The sequence below is a fragment of the Oryzias latipes genome, chromosome 21, assembly GCF_053564925.1.
Source record: "Oryzias latipes strain Hd-rR chromosome 21, Olatipes_Hd-rR_3.1".
In the NCBI taxonomy this organism is placed as follows: Eukaryota; Metazoa; Chordata; class Actinopteri; order Beloniformes; family Adrianichthyidae; genus Oryzias; species Oryzias latipes.
In genome coordinates, this window is record NC_136257.1 from 26,733,906 (window position 1) to 26,756,052 (window position 22,147).

The following is a 22,147-nucleotide window of genomic DNA, read 5'->3' on the forward strand; positions in this document are numbered from 1 at the left end:
CAGATAAATACTGTTTTAACACTGCTGAGCCAATACCTTCACAGTCGCAAACCTCACTGACTGTTTGTGTTGCACCGGGAGATAGAAAAATATTTCCATCCCACATTGAGCGGAGATGAGTTGCCATGGAGGCATTTGGACCACAACTCAACAAGGGTTCCCTCAGCAAAGACACTAACTTCAGCCGCAGCCCACATTTCTGCTGCGAGAACATCAGAGGGGAGAGGGGGCTGCAGATCACAACGTTCCACAGGAGCCCAGCTTTTAAGTAAATAAAATCCCTGTGAAGGAAAGCGCTGCTCGTTCTGACTAATCCCAACTATGGAATTTAACATGCGGTCTAGATGCTTTCAAGTAAATGAACAAAATAGCTGTGCAATTCACAGATTTTCAGTCCTGCCCCTGTCAGCTGCAGAAGCACTCAGATGACCCTGAAGTTGTTGGGTCTATCAATGGTGGACAGAACACCAAGTACAGTGCGTACAGATAAATGATGGACTACTTTGTGGATGTCTTAAAAAAAACGTACTTCATACTGGGTATAAAATCAGACATTAAATCATGGAGGTAAAGAAAAAAAAAGTACAAATCCTCAAAAGTCAAAAGAGACCGATATTTAAATTTTCTTTGAGCTCATATTTCTTTGCATTATCTTCAGCAGCAAGCTGAGTTAAAGCCAAACCGGCTCTGAGTGAGCTGATAAGTTAGCTGGCTCTGTTTTGGGGATGGCTCTGGAACTTCCTGAACTGATTGTTCAGACAGTTGTTATGAATATGTTCCACAAATCAAAACAGTAAAAGAAGCAGAAGACTTCAGAACAACAGGTCTAAGATGAATGCAAGACAATACAGTTGCATACAGTTAAAAGTGCACAGTTATAAACTGCATTAATAGTACCCCCTCTTTCCGAAATACCATAGTATTCTATAGGTACCCCTCAAGTTAAAAGATTGCATTTGCATGTTGAGACTGGGGCAGATAGACATTGAAGTTTTTGTTACAATTGAGCGTATAGCCATCATTTTGGATTTTTCTCGTGGCAAACATGTTTTACCGAAAGAGGAGATCCTGAAGTGCAACCCATGCAAAATTTGGTGCTTGTACCACGAAAATGCATAATATTTCTGAAATATCAACCTAAACAGCTCTGCTATAAAAGAGAATCAAACTGCCAACAAGCAATAATAAGCGTACGGTTTTAATGTTTGCACAGCCTGGACATGTCTAAACCCAAAGCATAAATATTCAGTCATCACTTAGGAAAGTGCCTGGAGATTTCTGCTGGGATGACTCACTGCAGAAATCTTGAGTCACATATTAAGTGGTGAGAAAAATCTCGCCAGATCAACAGTCATGTTGTCAGACCTGTGTCAAGAGATAACTTGAACAGCTGTTTCTCAACTATTGAGTTGGTCAGTCACCATGAAAGCAGCTTTGAAACAGTCATGATCAGTAAGCATTGGGATTATGTCTGACATTATATAATCAAGTCTGATTTTTTTAGTCTCCAGGGTTGCTTCAGCTTTTTTTCTTTCTTAAGAAAAAAGCTGGCAGGTGGCCACACCTTTGGCTCAGATTAATCATGTCACAACCAGAAAATACTGCCGCAAACATGCAACGCTGCACACAAGATTTTATTACAGATCAGTGCTGATATCAGATTACTTTAATAAACACAAACCAGTTTTTAAGTGAGCAGAAATCTGCAAACATGTCTCATCAATGTCCAATTTATTCTTTCTTTGAATCTTTCTTAGCTGAAGAAGTTGGGTAAGTTTTGATATCCATAAAAAGGACACAAATGACTTTTATTCTGGTAGAAACTGATGAAAAGCAGAGTTGAATTCTTCGAAAAGACTCTTAAAGATTTTCTTAAACTGAGATTATTTTGCAGTTGCTAAACTAAAAAGAAGAGTCGAGAAATATGATTTAGATTTACCTTAGCAGCTTTTCCTCTCTAAAGGAGACAACTCACAAAGCTGTCAAAGCTCTGTTCAGTACAGAGATGCATTGAAAAAAGAAAAACCCCATTTATCTTTTTTGCCAAAAAGAAATACCAGTCTCTGCATTTTATGATTCCCAGCTGGATATGAGAAGAGTGAATGATACCCTGAGCCTACTGGCCTGTTCAGCACAGTGTAGCATGCGCATGGGGGGGGGGGGGGGGGGGGGGAGAAGAAAAAAAATCACATTGGGCCCTCCAATGGCTTTCACATGCTCCCAATCTTTGACTAATTCTGCTTGGTAGAACTGAAAACTCTTCAACAGACTTCAGTCCTCATCTACTTACAGCAGGACAGGAATGCAAGAAGAGCAGACGGTATCAAAACAGTGTTAGATTGATAAGTTTAGCAACTATTGGTTGTGACAGTGTCTGGTCTGAAAGCAGAACATTTGTTTGTCACTTTAGGGTCACAGGGAGAGAAGGGAGAGTAGTTTCTGTGTGGAAAAAAAGTTGGGGAAGTAGAAAAATAAAAAAGACTGAGGGTCCGAGAAACTTCAACACAAAGGGCCAGTGTGTGAAGTCCAGGACTGTCCATCACACTGGACTCTCAGAGGCCTTTCAGAGCAGCAGTGAGCCATGACTCTGCTCTTCCGGTCCAAAGGCTGAAGGGTCCAGTAAAAAGCCCACTGCCGGGCTCCATCCTGTGTGCCCCTCCACACAGAGTGGCTACAATGGACCACAGAAGCCACCACCCTCTCTCCGAGAGGATCCTGTTTATCAAATCTGTCGCTCATACAGACGGTTAATGAGAAAGAAAGAAAAAAGTAGTGGAAAAACTACATGAAACAAGTTTAGCCGTAAGTTTGGGAAATATGCACCAAAATAAATATTTAAAGATGTTGCTGGAAAAAAGGAATATATATTCCTGGGATTATAAAATGCAGTTTAAAAAAAAAAAAAAAAAAAAAAGTTCCAAAGATTTACAACAACACTATATCCATTTAAATCCAGTTAAATCCCCACAGAAATGTTTTTATTTAATATTTTTTGCAGTTTTCTTTGTTGTCTTTTTGTGAAATATTTTATCTTTTGAAGTCATAGTTGGCTGACTCACAGCAAATGTTTGTCCTGGTTCCTCTAAATACATTATCACAGCTGTGCGTCACTGCAGCTTGCTGGAGCTCGGGATCATCGTTAACTCTTGCAGCTGACGGCGCTTCTTGAGAAACCCAGTCATTGAGTAATCACAGCTTCATTTTCCCACTGGGACCTTGGCTTCGATATTTCCACATTTGGGTTAGCTTAATTAACTAACTTTAAATGCAGAATTACAAAACAGGCTATCAGTTCAGTTATATAACTTGAAAATTGCAAATGCAAAAATACGCCTGGGCTGCACGGTAGCACAGTGGTTAGCACTCTTGCCTCACAGCAAGAAGGCCCCTGGTTGAAGTCTCGGCTGGGGGACCTGAAACAGAACATCTTTGCATGCGTGGGTTTTCTCCCGGGACTCTGGCTTCCTCCCCCCCGTCCAAAAACATGCTTCATAGGTTAATTGGTTACTGTAAATTGTCCATAGGTGTGAGTGTGCATGGGTGTGTGATTGTGGCCCTGCGACAGACTGTCGACCTGTCCAGAGTGTCCCTATAGCCTTCGTCCTCAAGTGGCCCCGAAAGGGAACAAACTGTTTAGAAGATGAAAGAATGAAAAATATGCTACCCATAGGATTTACAGCAGAAATTAATTTAGATTTTCCTCCAATGAGTAAAATTAATGCATTCTCTTTACAATATTTATAGAAAAATATAAATAAAACAATCCGACATCTATTTACTCATCAATGCCTATTGATGCAAATATGCATCAAACCACTTCAACTCCAAAATGACCTCCATTTAGCATAAAACATTTTTTCATAGCTAATAAATTCAGTCATCAAGGGGTAAAGAGAAAAAATCTACATTAAGAAAAACCGTTTCAGTTAAAGACAAAACCAGTTTTCCATTTTCTGAGCTGAAACACTAACAGCCTTCCAGGTCCATTAGAAAAAACAGCATTCTGTTCCAATTCTGGCTCATTACAAGCAGATGTGTCTTTTACAGCTAATGCTAAGCATTTGTGTTTATTATTCTATCAGAACCACCTGTCAGAAAACCATGTTTGAGAACATATGGTGGAAAAGTGCAGGATGTTGTTGGCTCAAATGCTTTTTCCAATGAAGAACATATTTTAATTTAATCTCCAAAATATCGTTTAAAAGAAGGATGCAGGATTGACTAGGACTCACCTCCAGCTGATTGCTTTGGTGACATCTAGATATGTCATGAGGAGAAATGGATAAACACACTGTATGATTTTTTGTTTTTGTTTACGCTCCTCTCTCACGTCAAATCTCTGCACAGAACAACAACTCATGAAGCACAGCTTATTGCCAGATGCCGCTGCTCCTCATTTTCCTCCACTAATTCAACCCATCTAAGTCACATTCTGCCGAGTTTGTTGTTTGAAAGCTTAAAAAAAGGCTAAATTGATCATAAAAATAACCCAAATTAGGGAAATTAATTGTAAATGTTTCAGTGCAGAAGTGTTTAATAACTTTAATAACTTGTGGCTAAGTATTTTGGCACTCAAACTGGTTCATGCATCACTACACTTTCCATTCATCTCATCTGTTTAACTTGACTGATCTCCTCTTCCATAATGGTGACCGGCGGCAATACTCAACACCTCCTGCGTTGATTGAATTCAGAAAACAAAGCTCATGGATGCAAAGCAGCTAAAGCAACAGCAATCTTGCACAAACTAAATTATTATTAAATTAACAATATATTGAACACAAATGTACAATGATGTCTGCTGATCTGTTATGGAAACAAAGCAATCAAGCTGAAGAAAGTCTGATCAGCATTGAAAGCCCAGAGTCAGCTCTGGGATTTCTCTTTTGTTCTGCCTCCAGTCTTGGTTTCTGCGTGCAGTTTTCATGGCTGTTTCCCTTCTATCCAACGAAAATGTTTTTTTTCAGCAGATTCTCTCTTCCATCCCTGTTGCTTCCACCTTCGCACTGTATTTCCTGTTTTCATTCTGGTTTCCTAAAACAAAAGGTGCATTTTTGTGCTGGGTTTCATGTAGAAACAATGCGAGGTGCTGCTTGTAGATCATGAGTCACGCTTTATCAGGCTCAGTAAAAAGAAATTCAGGACATTCGATTTAGTTCCATGTAAACCCTAAGCAAAAAGTGCTCCATTTAAGTGTACAAGGTTGTGTCCAAATTCCCTCCTTACTCTCCAACTACTAAAAAACTACAGTGCGGGACTATATAGTGCAATTCGGACACTATGTTCACTACGACCAATTTCCCGAAGTGAAAACCTAAAAATATAAACATTTTACCAAAATTATTTAGGAATCCACTGTGTTCTGAAGATGAAAACTTGATTTTTTTTTAATTAAATATATATTTTTTCACATGAAAATTGTTTGATTGCAATGCACTGTGGTTATATATATATTTTTTTTCTTTTTAATTTAACCTTTATTTAACCAGGAAAGCTATTAAGAACATGTTCTTCTTCACAATAATGATATTTGCTAATATAGTAAGCATAGATGCTCACCGTTTTCTCTCAGAGGCTTCTGGGAAATTTCAAACACACTGGATTTTGGAATTAAAATGGCGTACGCACTATATAGTGCATGTTGTGCATAGGGAAGAAATTCAGATACAACCTTAGTCTATACTAAAAGTGAGGCACTAGACATTTACTTCTTAGATATTATCTATATAATGAAAAATAAATTTGTTCTAATTTATTCTGAAGAAGTATTAAGTTAGTATACTTCCTACAATACACTTATGGTCTACAGCAGGCATGTCCAAAGTCTGGCCCGTGGGCCAAATGCAGCCCGCGTTGAAAATTCCACTGGCCCACAGGCTCCTGTCATAAAATCAATAATATGCAGCTCCCAGCATTTTCTAGGAACTGTGTGAACAATTTCTTGATTGTGATTGACTAAATTATGTTATGAGTCATTGTAAATCTATGGCAACAACCTGAAGGGGCCAAACAAGAGGAACAGATATATGGGTATCAAATCCACAGTGCTGCGTACATTTGGACACCCCTAGTCTATAGTTTAATTGCTATAATGTACTCAAGTATACTTAATAAAATAAACCTCAAGTGTACTACCTTTTGCTAAGGGAAAGCTGATGTGCTGAAAAAGGATATGGAAGCTCTTTTTTTCCCACTGGACTACAGTCTTTAAGCGGGGGCCGACTATGTGGGGTTGTGGTCGAGGGTGAACTCTTAATCCTCTGATTGCCACCATATGCCCTCTGCTCCTGCAGCATACATTAACAGACCCCTGACCGCGCTCTCCCCTACATCTGCTAACCTCTAAGCCATAAAGCGGACACATGAAAAGAAGACGGATCCAAACAGGGAAGCACAGCATCCTCTGGGCTGACTTGGACAACAGAGGAAGCACCTCGTGAAAATGGCTGAAACAGATTCAACAAGGCAGACTAAATTTTGAGAGATTTTAAAAGCAAGCAGACGTGAGGGTGTTAGGAGGAGAAGCAGCTAGAATAACAGAGACAAATGTGATGATGAGAGACGCCTGGACAATAGATAGTGGGGAAGACGGAGAAGAGGATCTTGGCTGTGTTTGTTTGGCAACAACAGGCCAAGAAGCCCCAGAGGCATGCTAATGAGAGAGGCCTTTCAGATCAGGGGGGAGAGGACTCTTCTCACGGATGCTAAACCTCAGAAATGGGGGGGGGGGGGGGGGGGGGGGGGTTAGCCCAGGAGGGGAGCAACAGGGGTCAGGGAAGAAAACTTAATGGGGATCCCATAACAACAACTGCTATACTAATCCTGAAGCATTTCGTGTGCAAGTCCTGTGAAAACCTGGATAAATGGCACTGTAGAAACAACAGCTGCAAGAACGACCAGAGCTTTATTACTCCGCCACATTCAAAAAAGCTGAAAAAAATCTCTGCTGCTAATGTAAACAAAATTAGTAAAAATGTATACATTTTTTTATGAATTTTCTTTCAAATTTGGACCTTAATAAGTAAGTTAAGGACTCCAAAGAAAATAATGTTTTTGGCGTGTTTAAGATGTTCTTGTGGCATTTCTTCCTCATGATGGAGTACATATATTGAGAAAGTTAAGCTCCAAATTGCATTTCTGATAATTACTTTTTTAAATCCTTGTGACTCAAGAGCAGACAAAAATAATGTTGTTGGAAAAGCTCGTCGGTGTGACGTAGAACCTACAATGGAAAGAAAGCCACTAGCTCCCTCCTCTGCTCCATTCCGATGAATCCACTCGAGACAAATAGATGCATGAATATCTTTGTTTTCCTGGCTCAAAAATGTACGGCTGGATTTCGCCTGTATTGCTCTCCACTTTTTGTTGCACTGGTTATGTTAGGTTACAGGTGTTAGGGGCTGCAAGCTTGCGGGAGATTGTAAAGAAAGGGACAATGAAAAGTAGAGGTAGGCATTCTCCACATCAGTGGTACCGCACGAAACTTAGGGACAAATTTCTAAGGACTTACTGTCGCTCTGCAGAAACTATGTCCAAGAAACCCACACAGATTTCTTGATTTTGGCTAAAAATGGCATGATCGTAATTAAAAGACCACTGAGAACGCTTTGAAAATAGATTAAAAGATGATCAGTGTGCCCGTACACACCGGGACGAATATTCGCCAGGCGTTATTCGCCAGCGTTTTTCGCCATGTTTTTTGTGTTCACACCCAGGCGATTTTCGCTGACGATGAGCCGAGCAAACATGCAATTTCATTCCCTGACATTAGATGGCGCTTAATGTAAACAGAAATACTCCTGTACACAAGGTGGCGCTGCGCAACTTTACGCTTCTTAAAGTCGCTTTTCACTCAGAAGAAGAGAGCAAGTATTTACGCGCTTGTCAGAATAATACAAAGAAAACATGAATATTTCAAGCATCAGTAGCTCCAACTGGTGCTTGGTTCGCGGATATTTTAGAATGTCCGTCATTATTTCTTCGCGGCAGTGTAGACGCTACTTGGCGTCTATCTTCTTCGCTGGTATGTGTGCTCAGAAAGGCAGTTTTGTGTTTGAGCGCCCCCAAGTTGTGTTTTACTGTAACTTCAGAAGCTCCAGACGCGTGTGCAAAAGCGCCATTCTCATTGGTCGAATAGATTTCGACGCGAGGCGTCAAAAAAAGAAAACGAACCCGAGGCGTTTTTTTTTTTGACGCTTTGACGCCTGGCGTTTTTTCGCGTCGGTGTGCACACTCTCATTGGTGCCCTTTGTTTAGTCACGAGGCGTTAAACGTCGGCGAAAATCGCCGGCGAAATTCGTCCCGGTGTGAACGGGCCTTGAGACTTAAAGCCAAAGAAATACAGATGGATCAGCCTCGGCTTTGCCAAAAACTCAAGACACACTCGGTGCCAGTGGAAAAATAGAACTTTAATGTGAATGAATGTAGGCAGTGAAGCCTGCATGCTCCAGGCTTTGCGTTGAGGCAGGGCCACTCCCTTTTTTTGAGAACACAATCTGAATAGTGATGAAGGAGGCTTCATTGTGGGTCAACCTTTCAAAGTTGTGAAACTGGGGGGCCTGAATGCTCCACAGTGCTCATTCATCCATGAAGACCCACACTCTGCCTCGTTCACACTGACAGAGTTCTCAGAGTTCTGTGCCTTAGCTCGGGTACCACTTAAACCCAATGACAGCCTGAGAAAACAGGCTCACTGCAGCAGACAGAGAGGATGGATCGAGCCAATCTGGAAGAGTGGATTGTGTGAGCAAGAACTCAAGGTTTAATATGAGTAAAAAAAAAAAAAAGCCTGCAGCAGAGAGTTGGAATGACTGCCCAAGCATCCTGGAACATTTCTCCTGCACTCATGGAAGAAACATTCCCCGAATTTGGACGAAAGATTTTTGTAAACATTGTTTTGGCAATTTCTTGCTGTCACAAAGCTTCATTCCAGAGGACTGAGGCTGACCTACTTTCAGATCTCCTCATCTGTCGATCTGGGCTGTGTGTCACTGGGATGTTCGGTATGAACCCGACTCATTGATTACTGGAACTCTGCACAACAAACCAATTATATGGATCCATTTGTTTACTGACCCATTTTCTTCCTCAGGCCCGTGGAAGAACAATTTTAAGTTATGCAAAACTTTGGCTAAACAGTTATGGGTTTGTAGAAGAAAAAAAACAATTGCTGTATTTTTTTCTATGAAAAAAATTCAGAGCTTTATCCCTAAAAAAAAAGAAAAAAGGCCAAATTTCATTATGATGAGATATATGTGGAGTGAGAGGAGAAACCACAGTGGACTGAGGTTTTATAATGATCCTTGTGCTCAGTCACAATCCTAAGAACAGGGAACTTTTCATTTATTTTTTCCTTGTAACCTTTTTGGGTACACAGAAAGAAAAAAAATCAGACACCATGCTCAGTGTCACAGCAGAGTAAAGAACAAAGGCTAAATGAAGCTGTTTTTCTCCTTACAATCCATCTAAATGTGACCTCAAAGACCTTCAATCACATGAACTGGTCAAAGTCGATGTTTTTTTCTGATCATCAAGCAAGAAGCAGTTTTAACACAAAAAACCTCAAACTGTCTTCTTCCAGCTTTAGTTCAAGGGTTCAAAATGCTCAGCAATGTGAAGAATTTTAGTTTCCACTTGTTGAGTTTAAGTAAACCATGAACCCAATATTATTAAACCTCTAAGATATTGTCTTTACACCAACCACCATACCATTTGAGGAGATATAAAATATCCATCAACCAATAAATCGTTTCTTATTAATCGACACAGCGCCAGCAGAGACGTGCTTTACATCTGAATTCAGGTTTTATTTCTCCCTCCAGTGTTTGACCAAACAATGGCCAGGTCGCCTGACTCAGCACTCCTTTAATTGCATGTTTGCCTTACCATCGCGTTTTGGACTGGAAAAGAAGCAACACTCACTCAGGGATGCCTGGCAGCCATTTTTGTTACTCTGAAATTGACTTTACAAGCCAGAGTCTCTGGCACCTCCGCTGCTGCTGCGGTTTTGGGCCAAAGTGAGCTGGAGGCAGAGGCACACATGCTCCCCATTATCCTGCCGCTCTAGCTTACATGGGTTTGGATACTGCCACCTTGGTTTGGTGCGACAGTAAGCAGAAGAAGTTATCTAAAGTTGTCCATCGTTTGAGTTGTTTTCTCAGACATAGATTCTGCAGAACAGCTGTAATTTATTAGAAATTCACCTCAGAGTTGTGGGCGGGACAGTTGTGGAGAAACCCCGCCCCCATTATTCTTTCCCCATTGCGGAGTGGTGCAGGGAGCCAATGGCCCACTCACAAAAAAAAAAAAAAAAAAATGTTCTTTATAGATGTCCTCCATCATCAGAAAAATGCCACAAGAACATGTCAAAAACACGCTTTTCATCAGAACAGAACTTTAATTAAGTGAAAAAAAAAACTATTTTGTGTCTTTAAAACTAAATGAAAACAGTCGTGATCTGAAAAGTTAGTTATTACAAAAATCTTTTTAAAAAAAGTCTTCTGTAAGAAGAATCATGAGGCTTAAGCCTGCCTTTTAAACAAAAAACATAATCCACTTACTCGGATTTGCTTTGATTTAACTGTCAAAAGGGCAATAAGTTGAGGACTGATTATAGTTGTGATAAAGTTGTACTGGTTTCTATGTCTCTTCACTGCAAAAGGACGTTTTGACTTTAATACAAACTAATCAGATCCTCAAGCAAACCAAAAATAGAATATTTAATTAGCTGATTCAATGTGTAAAAAGTTTCAACAAAAAAGGGGAATGTTGCCAAACAAAAAGCTTTACAGACGATTTTCCTACGGAATGCTCATGTTTGATTTTAGTCATGATAAAAGTTTTAAAAGGTTTCCAGTAGAAAATTAGTCTAATAGTAGTTTGTGAAGTAAATTCATGTTTATAGATCAAAGATACATATTTCTCTAATTTTTATCTAAATAACAGGAAAGTCTTATGAGTGTTACAGAAAGATTTAGTTTAGTAGTAAATGTCTTTTAAGTTATTTGTATACATTTTTAAGCTCAATATGTGAGGACTTTGCCCTTCTAAGGACCCTCTCTCATCATCTTTTGATCCTTTTTAAAAGTGTTCCTCGTGGTCTTTTAACTATGATATTTAGCCAAATTTAAAAAATAAAATAAAAACTTGTGTCGTTTTCTAGGACATATTTTCTGCAGAGCCGCAGTAGTTCACTGCAAAATTTCCTCTGAGTTATGGTGGGGGGGGGGCAGTTGTTGCTGAGCAACCCTGTTTCCATTCCCCTCCCTATTGATGTGATTGCTGCAACTAAAACGGCGGGCAATACAGGAGCTATCCAGTCGTACAGTTTAGAACCAGCTGCCAGCTAGGACAAGTCGTCTTCAAGTTGGATGCATCAGAATGGAGCGGAGCTTTCTTTGACACAAATACGATCATTTTCAAACGCATTTTGTAGTCTGCTCCTAATTCACCACAATTTGAAGAAAGAAATACTCAAACAGGCTAATTTGAGCTTAATTTTCTTAATATTTGTCCTGCATCATCAGAAAAAGGCAACACGTTAAAAACACCAAAAGCACAAATTTGATTGGAGTGGATCCAATCTTACTTACTTACTTTTTAGTTTCAACATAAAAAAAAAAAAAAATCAAACAAAATCACAAACTGGAACTACCTAACATTAAAACAATGTATGACAGGCATTTACTATAACTGAAATGAAATCACAGCTGTCCTCTTTTAGAGTTGTTAATCCTTTAAAGATAATACCTTCCCATGTAAGCATATTTATAAGGAGCTCAGCAACAAGACCACTGAATTGCCTCCTCTGTTGAGAGGAGAGTGATTGGAAAGCAAACAGAGAGTTTTTACTTTTAAGTACATGACACCATTCTTAAGTCAAATGAATGGATCCTCGCCTGACCCAAGCAATTTGCTCTGAAGGTGCTGCTGTTGTGTTTTCGTAAGATAAATCTTCTGCACGACATTCTAAAGAAGAAATCAAACAGTGGATGGATAAATGTCCACTCCACACAGATAAAGCCTCCAAAGTGCAGCTGCCTGAACAGCAAATAGAGTTTGGAGAACCACTTGTTGCTCGGCATGAAGACATGTGAACACATCCAGACAATAGAGATATAATGAAGCGCAGAGACAGCAGACGTGGCTCTATGGCTTATCTTGGGTTTTCTTCCCATGAGCACCCCTCACCTTCCCATATACCCCCCTCCCCTCCATCTCAGCTGCTGGGATTGCTTTCTCCCCCGTCTGTCCTATTGTCCGCTGCATCACACTCCCAACCTCTCACCCTTAACCTCAGACTTTAACCCCTAACAAACCCTCCGGCGACTTCCAAACCTTATGAGATGGAGCCCCGCTCACCAAAGCTGGGTAGACCCCTCCAAGTCAGAAAGGGTCAGCTCTGTGGCAGCAGAGGGGGTAATACCTATATTACTTTAATGCCATTGTTGCACTAGGCTCCTCTGGTGTCTCCCACATCCTGGAATTGGATCCTGGGCATTGAGGTTCATCTTCCCTGCATCGATTCATTTGTTTCCTGCACTCACAACCTGCTCGACATGTGACAAACACGGGAAAAGGATGGACACTCGTCCCTTTACTGCTTGTTTTTAGGGAAATCCTTTGACAGATTTATGGTCCCATCATTTGGCATCTAAATAATGACATCCTCAGTGACCAGTGCATGCAAAGGCTAAGACAAAAAACGACTCTTACTGTGAAAAGACTCATTTCAAAACAAACAAAAATGTTTTACTAAATTAAATTGGTGTTCTTTGTGTTTTAGGATGTTCTTGTGGCCTTCTTCTGATGATGGAGGACATATATAAAGAAAATTTAGCTCAAAATGGCATTTCTGAGTATTTGTTCATTCTCATCGTTGTGAATAAGGAGCAGACGAAAAAAATGCAGTTGGAAAAAATTTGCAGTTGTTGCATAAAATCTACAATTGGTGGTGCCACAAGCTCCCTGCTCCTCTCCATTCTGATGCATCCACTTGTAGACGACTAGATCCATGTATTTAGTTTCCTTGTTTATGTGGTGTTCACATTTGTGTGACATGTTTGGTGTTGGTCCAGTAACATCCTCAATGATGTCATCTGCCTCAAGTTTGTAAAGCTCTTCGTCCACTTTCTTTCGAATATGAAAGGGTACACGTCGATGTGGTTGTATTGTGGGTCTGATGTCAGGATTTATGTGAAGCTTCACCTGAAAGTTTTTCAGTTTCCCGATGCCTTTGAACAGTTCTGGGTGACTAGCCACAAGTGCATCTGCAACCGAACCACCTGGTCCTGAAGTTGAAACTGCAGTGACCACACTGATTAGTCCAAGCGCTGTGGATGTCTTGTAACTGAGAATATTACAGTTTATATTTTGCTTGCCATTTTTTTGCACTGGTAATGTTAGCTTGGCGTTTATAGCTCTAGGTATGTGGGAGAGCTTGTAACCAAAGGGATGATGGGATATGAAGGCAGGCTCACTCCACACCGATTTAGAGGAGAATTGTTAATTACCTCCTGCTGCTCTGCCGAAACTGTGCCCTATAACCAGACAGATGTTTTGATTTTGCCTAAAAGGGTAAAAATCATAATAAAAAGACCACTGGGAATGATTTGAAATAGATGAAAAGATGATCGGGGTGGGACTTTAAGATACTCAGAATTTACACAGATAAAATCCAGAATATAAAGCAGTATTCACACAGTCCATGAGCTGCTCTCTTACAGAATTTCAGCTTTCACCGTATTGTTTTCTCATAGTGCAGAGGCCAAAAGCCAAAGAGACTTACGAGGCCTCTCAGTGGTGCAGTTACAATACTTATACAGTGAGCTGATCTGCGCCCTGGTCTGCGTGTGGCTTACGCGGCCAACATGTTTTTCAGACAGAAACATCTGGGATTTCCTCTTCCCTGAGCTGGTATTTCTCTTTTCTCCTGTAGTGAACCCACACTGAGCAACAAAAAAAACATATGTGCATGCGGTTCAAGCCTCTCGCCTGGTTCAAAATTCAAATGTTTTTATATATATCTTTCAGTGCATCTTATGCAAATGAATGTCAGTCTAGCCAGTTTTTTTTTTTTTATTGCAGATTTTCATCAGCGTGAAAAATGTAAATGGATCTTTTTTTGTATTGGATTTTGCTCTGGAGGTAAATAACTTTTAATACCTCTTGGACAGAAAATATTTAACTGGAAAGACGAAGTGACTCCTATAACTGTTATGATGTGGGTCCACAGCACAGCAAGAGGAGTGACGATGAGTCATCATTTCCAGCGTCTCGTGTCAACCATGCCGATGCCCGAGGCTGAAGATCCTCAACGGGGTTTTTGCAAACATTTCTAGACACCGTGGAGTGCAAGCGGTCATGAGAGGCTTGGTGTAGATATTCATTTAAATTGCTGCCTAATTCTTCCCAAGTGTTGAATTTGGCCGCAGCCCAGGGATCCCAGGCTGTCTGGCACAGCTCTTCATATGGAGACCATTCCTCATTGGTGTGCCGGGGTACCCCAGATGCTTTTGTCTTAGGGTTGTTTAGCAGCTGCGTTTAAAGGCTGTGGACAAAGACCTATCTGTGGAGGGTTGAATACACTCCGTGGGCTCGCAGCCAACAGCTCAATCCTATAGACTCCTACTGTTGAAAAGCAGACTAATGCATTCTACTCTCACCACAGACAGAGGATCTTACTGGGGAATAAGCTAGAGGCCCCTTTATTTCTTCCCAGCTCACTTAAGTATTTCTACATGTGAGCTGCGGTCACTTCAGGCTTCTGGTTCACTTTCTGTTCAAATCTTTCCGAATCTGGAAATAAAATCTGCATTCTTTTTTTCTTTTTCCATAGAAGGAAATAATAGATTAAAACAAGAACACAAACAGTCTGATGATAAAATATGAGAAATTGGAGTTTGCAACAAGTACCTCATTCAAAGAAAATTTTTAGTTTACTTTAGTGCAGATTAGTGAGCATTTACACAAGATGGAAGCATGTCAGCAATGATTTTGAAGTCCTGCTTGTGCAACGGTGCCTAATTTAGGTTACAAAGATCCTCACTTGTGCAAAGTCTTATAGGCAACTGCTACACTGCAAAAAGGAATTTTTAAGAAAGTAAAAAGTCCTTGTTTAAAAAAAAAAAAGCTTATCAAGAAAGTTTTTCAGCAACAAAATAATCTTAGTTTAAGAAAACGTATCTTAGAATTTTTTCTGAAAATAAGAACTCTTGGTTCTGCATATTTAAAGAAAATCTGCCAATAGAGTAAGAATTGTAGACTTATTTCTAAGTCATTTGACCGTGGCTAAGGTTGCACAAGCAATGGACAGCAAAGGAATTCACACAACAAAAAATCCAAACATTTTCTATTTTCACTATCAAAGTTTATGGAAGCACAATAAATGAAGGCAGAAAAAAATAGTTTTAAGTGAAATAATTGTGAAATTAAAACATATTTTCTCTGAAAATAACCTGTTTAGGTTTTTTTCCCTCTAATAGACAACTCCATACATCAGACCCAAACATCAGCGCAGATCCATCAGTACAGCTGTAAGATTACATTTTACCAAAATAATTTGGTTCTGCAGCCCCAAAAAGATCCGAATGAATGCCCCCCCCCAAAAAAACCTATGAGATAATCTATGCACAGCAAAAGTCTAATGATGGAACAGGATGACTTTTTGTTATGCACGTTATGACCAAAAAGATCAAGAAGTTAAACAGGCTGGGGCTTTTTCTCATCAGTTAAAAATCCTTTCATGCCTTGTGAAGAGCAGCTCAAACCTTTGTAATAAAACCAGTGTTTATCCTTGAGCTTTTAAACCTGCACGTTCAGCCATGCATCACTACATCCTGCGCCGTCTCCTCCCCAACTCCTCCAAATGCCCCTGCAATGCCCCGGTTACTGTGTAAACACGGCATTTAAAATGCTCCAACTGCGGGAGTCGATGTCACAAAGTAGCTCCAACATGTTCAGAGTATATTTAGGTTATCTAATCTGAACACAGAAATCTCTTTAAAAATTATTTCTGTGCATCGCTGCCAAATCACTGAATCAATTCATCCCAAAAATTGCTATAGGAACAGTTTTCACACAACCAGTGATGTAAAGTTAACAAATAAACTTGTATACGAATTGGATTCTGTGGATTAGATTCTTACATTAAAACTAACAGAACATTGTTATTTAAAAAAAAGTTATTGTAAAATAATAATAATAATTAAAAATTAATAATGACCATCAAGTCTGTTATTTTAACCACACATTATTTTAAATTTTATTTGTATTTATTTTACTATTTTATATATGTTAACCCATAAAATAATGCAAAAAATACAGCTCAACTGGTTATTAAGTGCAGATTTAATTAAAAGCAAATATAAAAGTCAGCAGGTGACCTAATCAAATCAGTGGAATGTGGTGCATTTTCCTCATCATTTATTCAGTCGTACTTGCACCAAGCAACAACAAAAAACTGCAAGACAAGAAAGAAATACCGATTCCTGACAATTTGAATCTGCTTTGTGCAAGGATGCAGAGCAACACGTATGGCTAAAAGCTTTTGACTGTGCATCTTTGTTTCTTTCCCAGTCATTTTTGTTCAAAGGTTTGAACTTCAGGGATGTGGCTTTTTAAATCCACATACAGACAGACATGGATGCGGTTTATGTAGGACTACAGACCCAGTCTGGTATCAGAGAGCAACGTTTAAATCGTCTGTAGCCTCTTTAAATGACTTCAACAATAGACAAAAGAGCCTGCAATAGTTCAAAATCTATAAAAGTCAACAGGAAGAAGCTTAAACTAATCAGCTCTGTTGTGGGCTATATTAAGCATTCCTTTCTACTGACTGACACAACTGTCATCGACATGCTCTTCAAGTACAGAGGTTTCATCCTGAGAAGAGAAGTCTGAATATCCACACATCCAAAGGCTTTTTGGACTTCTTTTCATTCTCAAAAACAAATCAGTGGTTACATCTGAAAAAATATTTTAAGGGCTTTTACTTTTTATATTTAAAATGGCATAATTGTGATTAAAAATCCAAACACCTGTGACACAGTTTCTGCAGAGCAGCAGTAGTTCATTAGAAATTCATCTCTGAGTTACATGAGGGACTGTTGGCATAAAGTAAACCCTTCCCTTCCCATCATGTATCCGTTTACTCTCTCTCTTTGTTTACAGCCCCTCACACCTAACACCCAACCTAACATTACCAGTACAACAAAAATGACAAGCAGTATTTGAGCTATCCAGCTGTACAGTTTTGATCCAGATTCCAGCTCAGATGAGGAAAAGCAAGACATACATGGATCCATTTGTCTAAAAGTGGATGCATTAAAATGGGAATACGATCTTTTTTTAACTGCTTTTTTTTCCATCTACTGCTGATTCACTAAACTTTAAATAAAGAAATACTCAGAAGTGCAATTTTGGGCTTATTTTTCCTAATGTACAAGAACATGTGTAAACACCAAAACACAGTTTTCATCGCAGTGGGTCTTTAAAGAAGCCTTGAGGAGATCCCAGGTTTCCTGTTCTCACATCCCATCCTCTACAGATTGAAGGCTTTGGTTAGTGCGAGCTCCTCTGCTACAGTGCACTTGTAGAGCATTATTTAACTCTACATGCATCAAGTTGCATCAACCTGCTTTATCCTAATCAACAGGATATCAGAGTGCTGCTTTCATTGGCATGCTATGGAAAGTGCTGCACAGTGGGCAGAAAAATCCATGTTGGATCACTGAGTAAATGTTCATCAGCTGCAGCGTGTCTTTGATGACCCATACCCATTATTTCCCGCAGGCCCTCTGGAACAATCATTTGACTGTGAACAAAGCACTGATGCAGCCATCCCCACTGAGCGAGCATGAACGAATGGCAGCTCCAAGAGCAAAACTAAAGATCAACTTGTGCAGGTCCGTGTTTTCCTGCTAAACACGGCCACTCTAACGTCTACAAACAACAAAGGCCAGACTGTATCACAGCTTTATTTATCCAACAGACAATCAGCTGCTTCTGTTTGTCATCAAAGTTCATTTTTCTGCTCAAAGCGGGAACATTTAAATGTCATCCTCTTTCTGTGGCAGACGGTCACGTCCCCACGCTCTTCATTCTGTGTCCCTAGGCTTTTGTCACAGTTGGGGCACATGCTTAAGCAAGCATCCCCACGCAGAAATATCGCCTTCCTTCTCTCAACTAACCATAATCAGTGCTTCTCTATCTTTTTTCTGCAAAGTTATTAACTCTGCAAATTTACAGGCATGCTTCAGCAGACCTGCAAGGAGAAACACACTGAAGAGGAGAGAACCCCTAAAAGAGAGGAGCAGGAGGAGGAGGAGGGACAGCTGGAGATAAATTAGGTCTTCGCTGAACTGTAGCATGTTTCCTTTTAGAAAGTACAGAGTGGGACTTTGCTGTCGTACACAGTTTTTTCTTTCGCCAAATGAAAAGAAGCCCAGAAATGCTGCAATTGTAACAATGGCTACCTCATTATGAAGGATATTAATTTATGGACAATTAAAAATCCACTCCAATCAAAATTGTGTTTTTAACATGTTCTTGTGGCATATTTCTGATGAAGGAGGACATGTTCAAAGACAATTATGCCTAAAGTTGCATTTCTGAGTATTTCTTTATTCAAACCGTTATGAATCAGGATCAGGCGAAAAAAATGCAGATTGAAAAAGATCGTTTTCTTAACATAGAAATGTGCTGAGTGGATCACAAGCTCCCTGCTCCACTCCATTCTGATGCATTCACTTGTACATGACTGTAATGTTAGGTGGGGGGGTGAGGGGCTGTAAACTTGTGTGAGAGCACATAAACAGAAAACTTTCAGTTTTGGCTGGCGGGCAGGGGGAGGCGAGACTGTTTCGTGCCAACAGTCCCGCCCACCTGAGAGGTGAATTTATAATGAACTGCTGCTGCTCTGCAGAAACTGTGTCCCAGAAAACAACACAGTTTTGGGGGACTTTGATTAAAAATGGCATCATCATAGTTAAAAGACCACTGGGAACACCTTTAAAATTTCTCAAAAGATGATCAGAGTGGGACTTTAAAGAAGAGCTTAGGCTGTACATGAAGGTTATAGTCCACAAAAAACAAAAATACGCATGGATCAGGCTTCTGTTTTTCTCTTGTATCTTCAACTCAAGACTTTGACCTCCAGTTTGCTTTGGAGCAAAATAATCACAAGTCAAGCAAAAGTAGGAAATCAACTACCTGGCTTTGTTTTTGTCGACGAGCTATCGATTCTGAGAGTACCAAGCCACATCTGCCTCAGCAGCCACGAGTCTTTCCTCCTGTCAGGCTCAGGATGTGGGGTCAAAACGCACAAGGTTCACCAAGTGAGTCGGTGACAGCCATTCCTGATGCAACACTTTCCAGACATCCTTGCTAAGATACACCAGAAATAAGTGACATTGGAAAAATAAGAACCTCTGAATTTTGTTCAATTGGGTCATTCTTGTGCCTTTTTTGTGTAATATTTGGATTTCTTTTATTGGTTCCAACCTAAATGATTGATTCCCTTGTGGACATTTGAAGAAGGACAACTGTATGAGTTTCCATGAGGAAGAATGGCGCTATAGCTTTTGTGATTTGGATTCATCTCAAATAAAAACAACAATGGCTCTGTCTAAATTCCATCTTTACTCGCAGTTTTGTGCAATATATAGGACAATCAGCTTTGTTTTTTGGTGCGTCTGAATCCAGTATCCTAGAAATTTCCCAGAAGTCTCTGCGAAAAACTATTGAGCATCAAAGCTCACTAGATTGGCATATATAGACCACGATGCAGTGGTTTTTTTTTTTTCACGTTTTCAATTGAAAAAATAAATGTAGCTTCAATTTTTTATAAAATATCCATTAAAATCTAGGGCACTAGATAGCCCTGTACTAGATAGTATTTCAGGGGTTAGGGAGTAGAGAGGGAATTCGGACATAGCCAACGTCCTTGACTATTTTGCAGGATTTGAACAGCTCAGTTTCCTATCAATTTCCCTTTTTTCCCCAAAATGCACTCAACTGACATGAATTTCAGCTGAAAAAAATGAAAGAACTCTGTTAAGTTGACCTTTTGCCCCGTGTGTGCATGACCACAATACTGAAAGAAAATGCTCTTCATGCCAACATGTTCCGCAAACACCGGGCTGAATGATAAGTGGATCTGAAGCTGGGTTCACAGAACAAACATCAAAAGACTTCGGTGGGCTGAAGTTAGGTTATCCTCCCTCAGCATTCACTCAGACCAATTTGCTGTAAATTCATTCCAAACACGAACGGAGGAGAAGCTCTGGGACCAAGTTGTGTCTTATTCATGGAAAAAGTCCCATAAACATGAGTCAAATGTAAGTTTGATAAGAAGGGATTTTTATTTTCATTTCTCTACATCTGATTTCCGCATTGTTTGGGGCTCGGGTAACAAAAAGCTGGTTTACAGTGATATGTCAACCTCTATTTAAACATGATCCTGATGTTCAAAAAGATGCTTTTCATAAGAAGGCCTCACAGAATGTCTGAATGAAATGGGAGTTTTAAGCAAATGAACAATGCACAAAACTCCATTGCTATTCAGATGAATATCCGCTGTGAGACAGTGAATAACAGTCTTTGGGGAATAACTAACACGGGACATCCGCTATAAAACTTGCAATCCAGAAAAGTTCTCCCTCCACATTAAGAGCTGCCGAAGTCACACAAAGAAACAGCCTCAAATTAGGAGCACAAAGACCTTCTGTGTGTGTTCCAGGGCAAATTAATGAGCATTGGAACACTTTCTCACACAATGTTCATCCCTAACCTCAATTTCACTGAAGCAGACAGAGCATAATGTCAAAGACCACATTCAAAAATGAAAAAAGTACTTTTTTTTTTTAAGTACTTGATCAAATTTGACATCCTTCATTGTGAGTCATTTGAAGCTCAATGAATATCCACAGCACCTAAATCCTCCTCACACTGCAGGGTCACAACAGTCATTTAAAGGGCTTTTTTATAAAACCTGTGTGCAGGATTCAGCGATTTTTGATCAGAAAGCAGGCGGAGCTGGATACCAGCCTTTCACCATGACGCTCACGTGATCATCAATCAGTGAGGACGGCAAACAATGACATTGATTATGAAACGGGCTGCAATACTTGCGAGATACCTTTTTGTTATTACTTGATTTGATTGATTGTGGCAGTTTGAGCTTGAGGCGGTGCAGAGGAGGCAACAGGCAGGCTGGCTGACCTGGACTTAACACCTCCGCAGACTGACTCGTTCCGAGTTGACTGGAGGAATCTCCATAATCTCCCTAATCGCTCTTCGAGTTGCTTCGGCAGGCTGATCTAATGCCGATTCGTCTGAAACCGGGTCAGGTCAGCGATCTGCTTCTGCAGCTCTTCAACAAGTAGTAAAAGTTCACTGCCGTGGAACAAATCTGCGCGCTCCAAAAGTTGGAGCGGCGCGCGCTGTCATGCAATAATCCATACAGCTACAGCAGCATTTCATGTTTAAACTTACCCATTTTTTTATTTGCGTCTCAGGAGTTTCCAAAAAAAGAAAAACCAGCAAGTTAAAAAGCGACCAGCTGGAAAGTTGATGCGCAGCTCGGCTGGTGACGCGTCCTCGGTTGCACGCTGACTGCAGGCTGCTTCGGCGCGCGCTCCGCCGCGTCCCTGTGGAGGCGGACAGCCTGACGTCACCACGGAGGGGGATTAGATGATGGGAGGATCGTTCATCCTGCCTCCTCCTTCCTCACCTCCTCAGTCCTCGTCAAGAAGTTTACTCATCACCTCTAATCCCATCAGAGTCCTTCATAACACAATTGACGCGCCAGCGTTGTCGCAACAACCTGAGCAGAGAAATGAACTTTAGTCAGAAACACTCTGAGGTTCCATGTTGGCTCCATTATGTCTTGTAAAATGACTCTTTAAAAATTAAATTCATTTCAAACTTTTATTTTCTCCTTGTTTTCAAGTCAAACTGTTCATGGAAATATTATTGAATACTGGGAACAGACCCAGGAGCCCCCTGACTCCTTGTCACTTGGCCTCTTATCTTATCCCAAAAGTATGATTTATCATAAAAAAATGCATCTATCTTACTCCCCAAATAGCCACAAATTTCAACAAGCTGAATGATCAAAACAAGATAAAAAAAAATTGCAACAAGAGAT

The 22,147-nt window shown here is 40.2% G+C and overlaps 1 protein-coding gene across 2 annotated transcripts in view; it reads right to left on the reverse strand.

Annotated features, from left to right (window-relative positions):
• gpm6bb (glycoprotein M6Bb) overlaps positions 1-21,766 on the reverse strand; it is a 29,832-nt gene extending 8,066 nt beyond the window's left edge. The window contains exon 1 of one of the 2 annotated variants that reach the window (XM_023951229.2): positions 21,493-21,766. In XM_023951229.2, the coding sequence (XP_023806997.1) occupies positions 21,493-21,496 (4 nt within the window). In that variant the 5' untranslated portion in view covers positions 21,497-21,766. The remainder of the gene's footprint in view (positions 1-21,492) is intronic. The other variant, XM_023951230.2, reaches the window with a different exon arrangement.
• Positions 21,767-22,147: the final 381 nt, after the last annotated feature.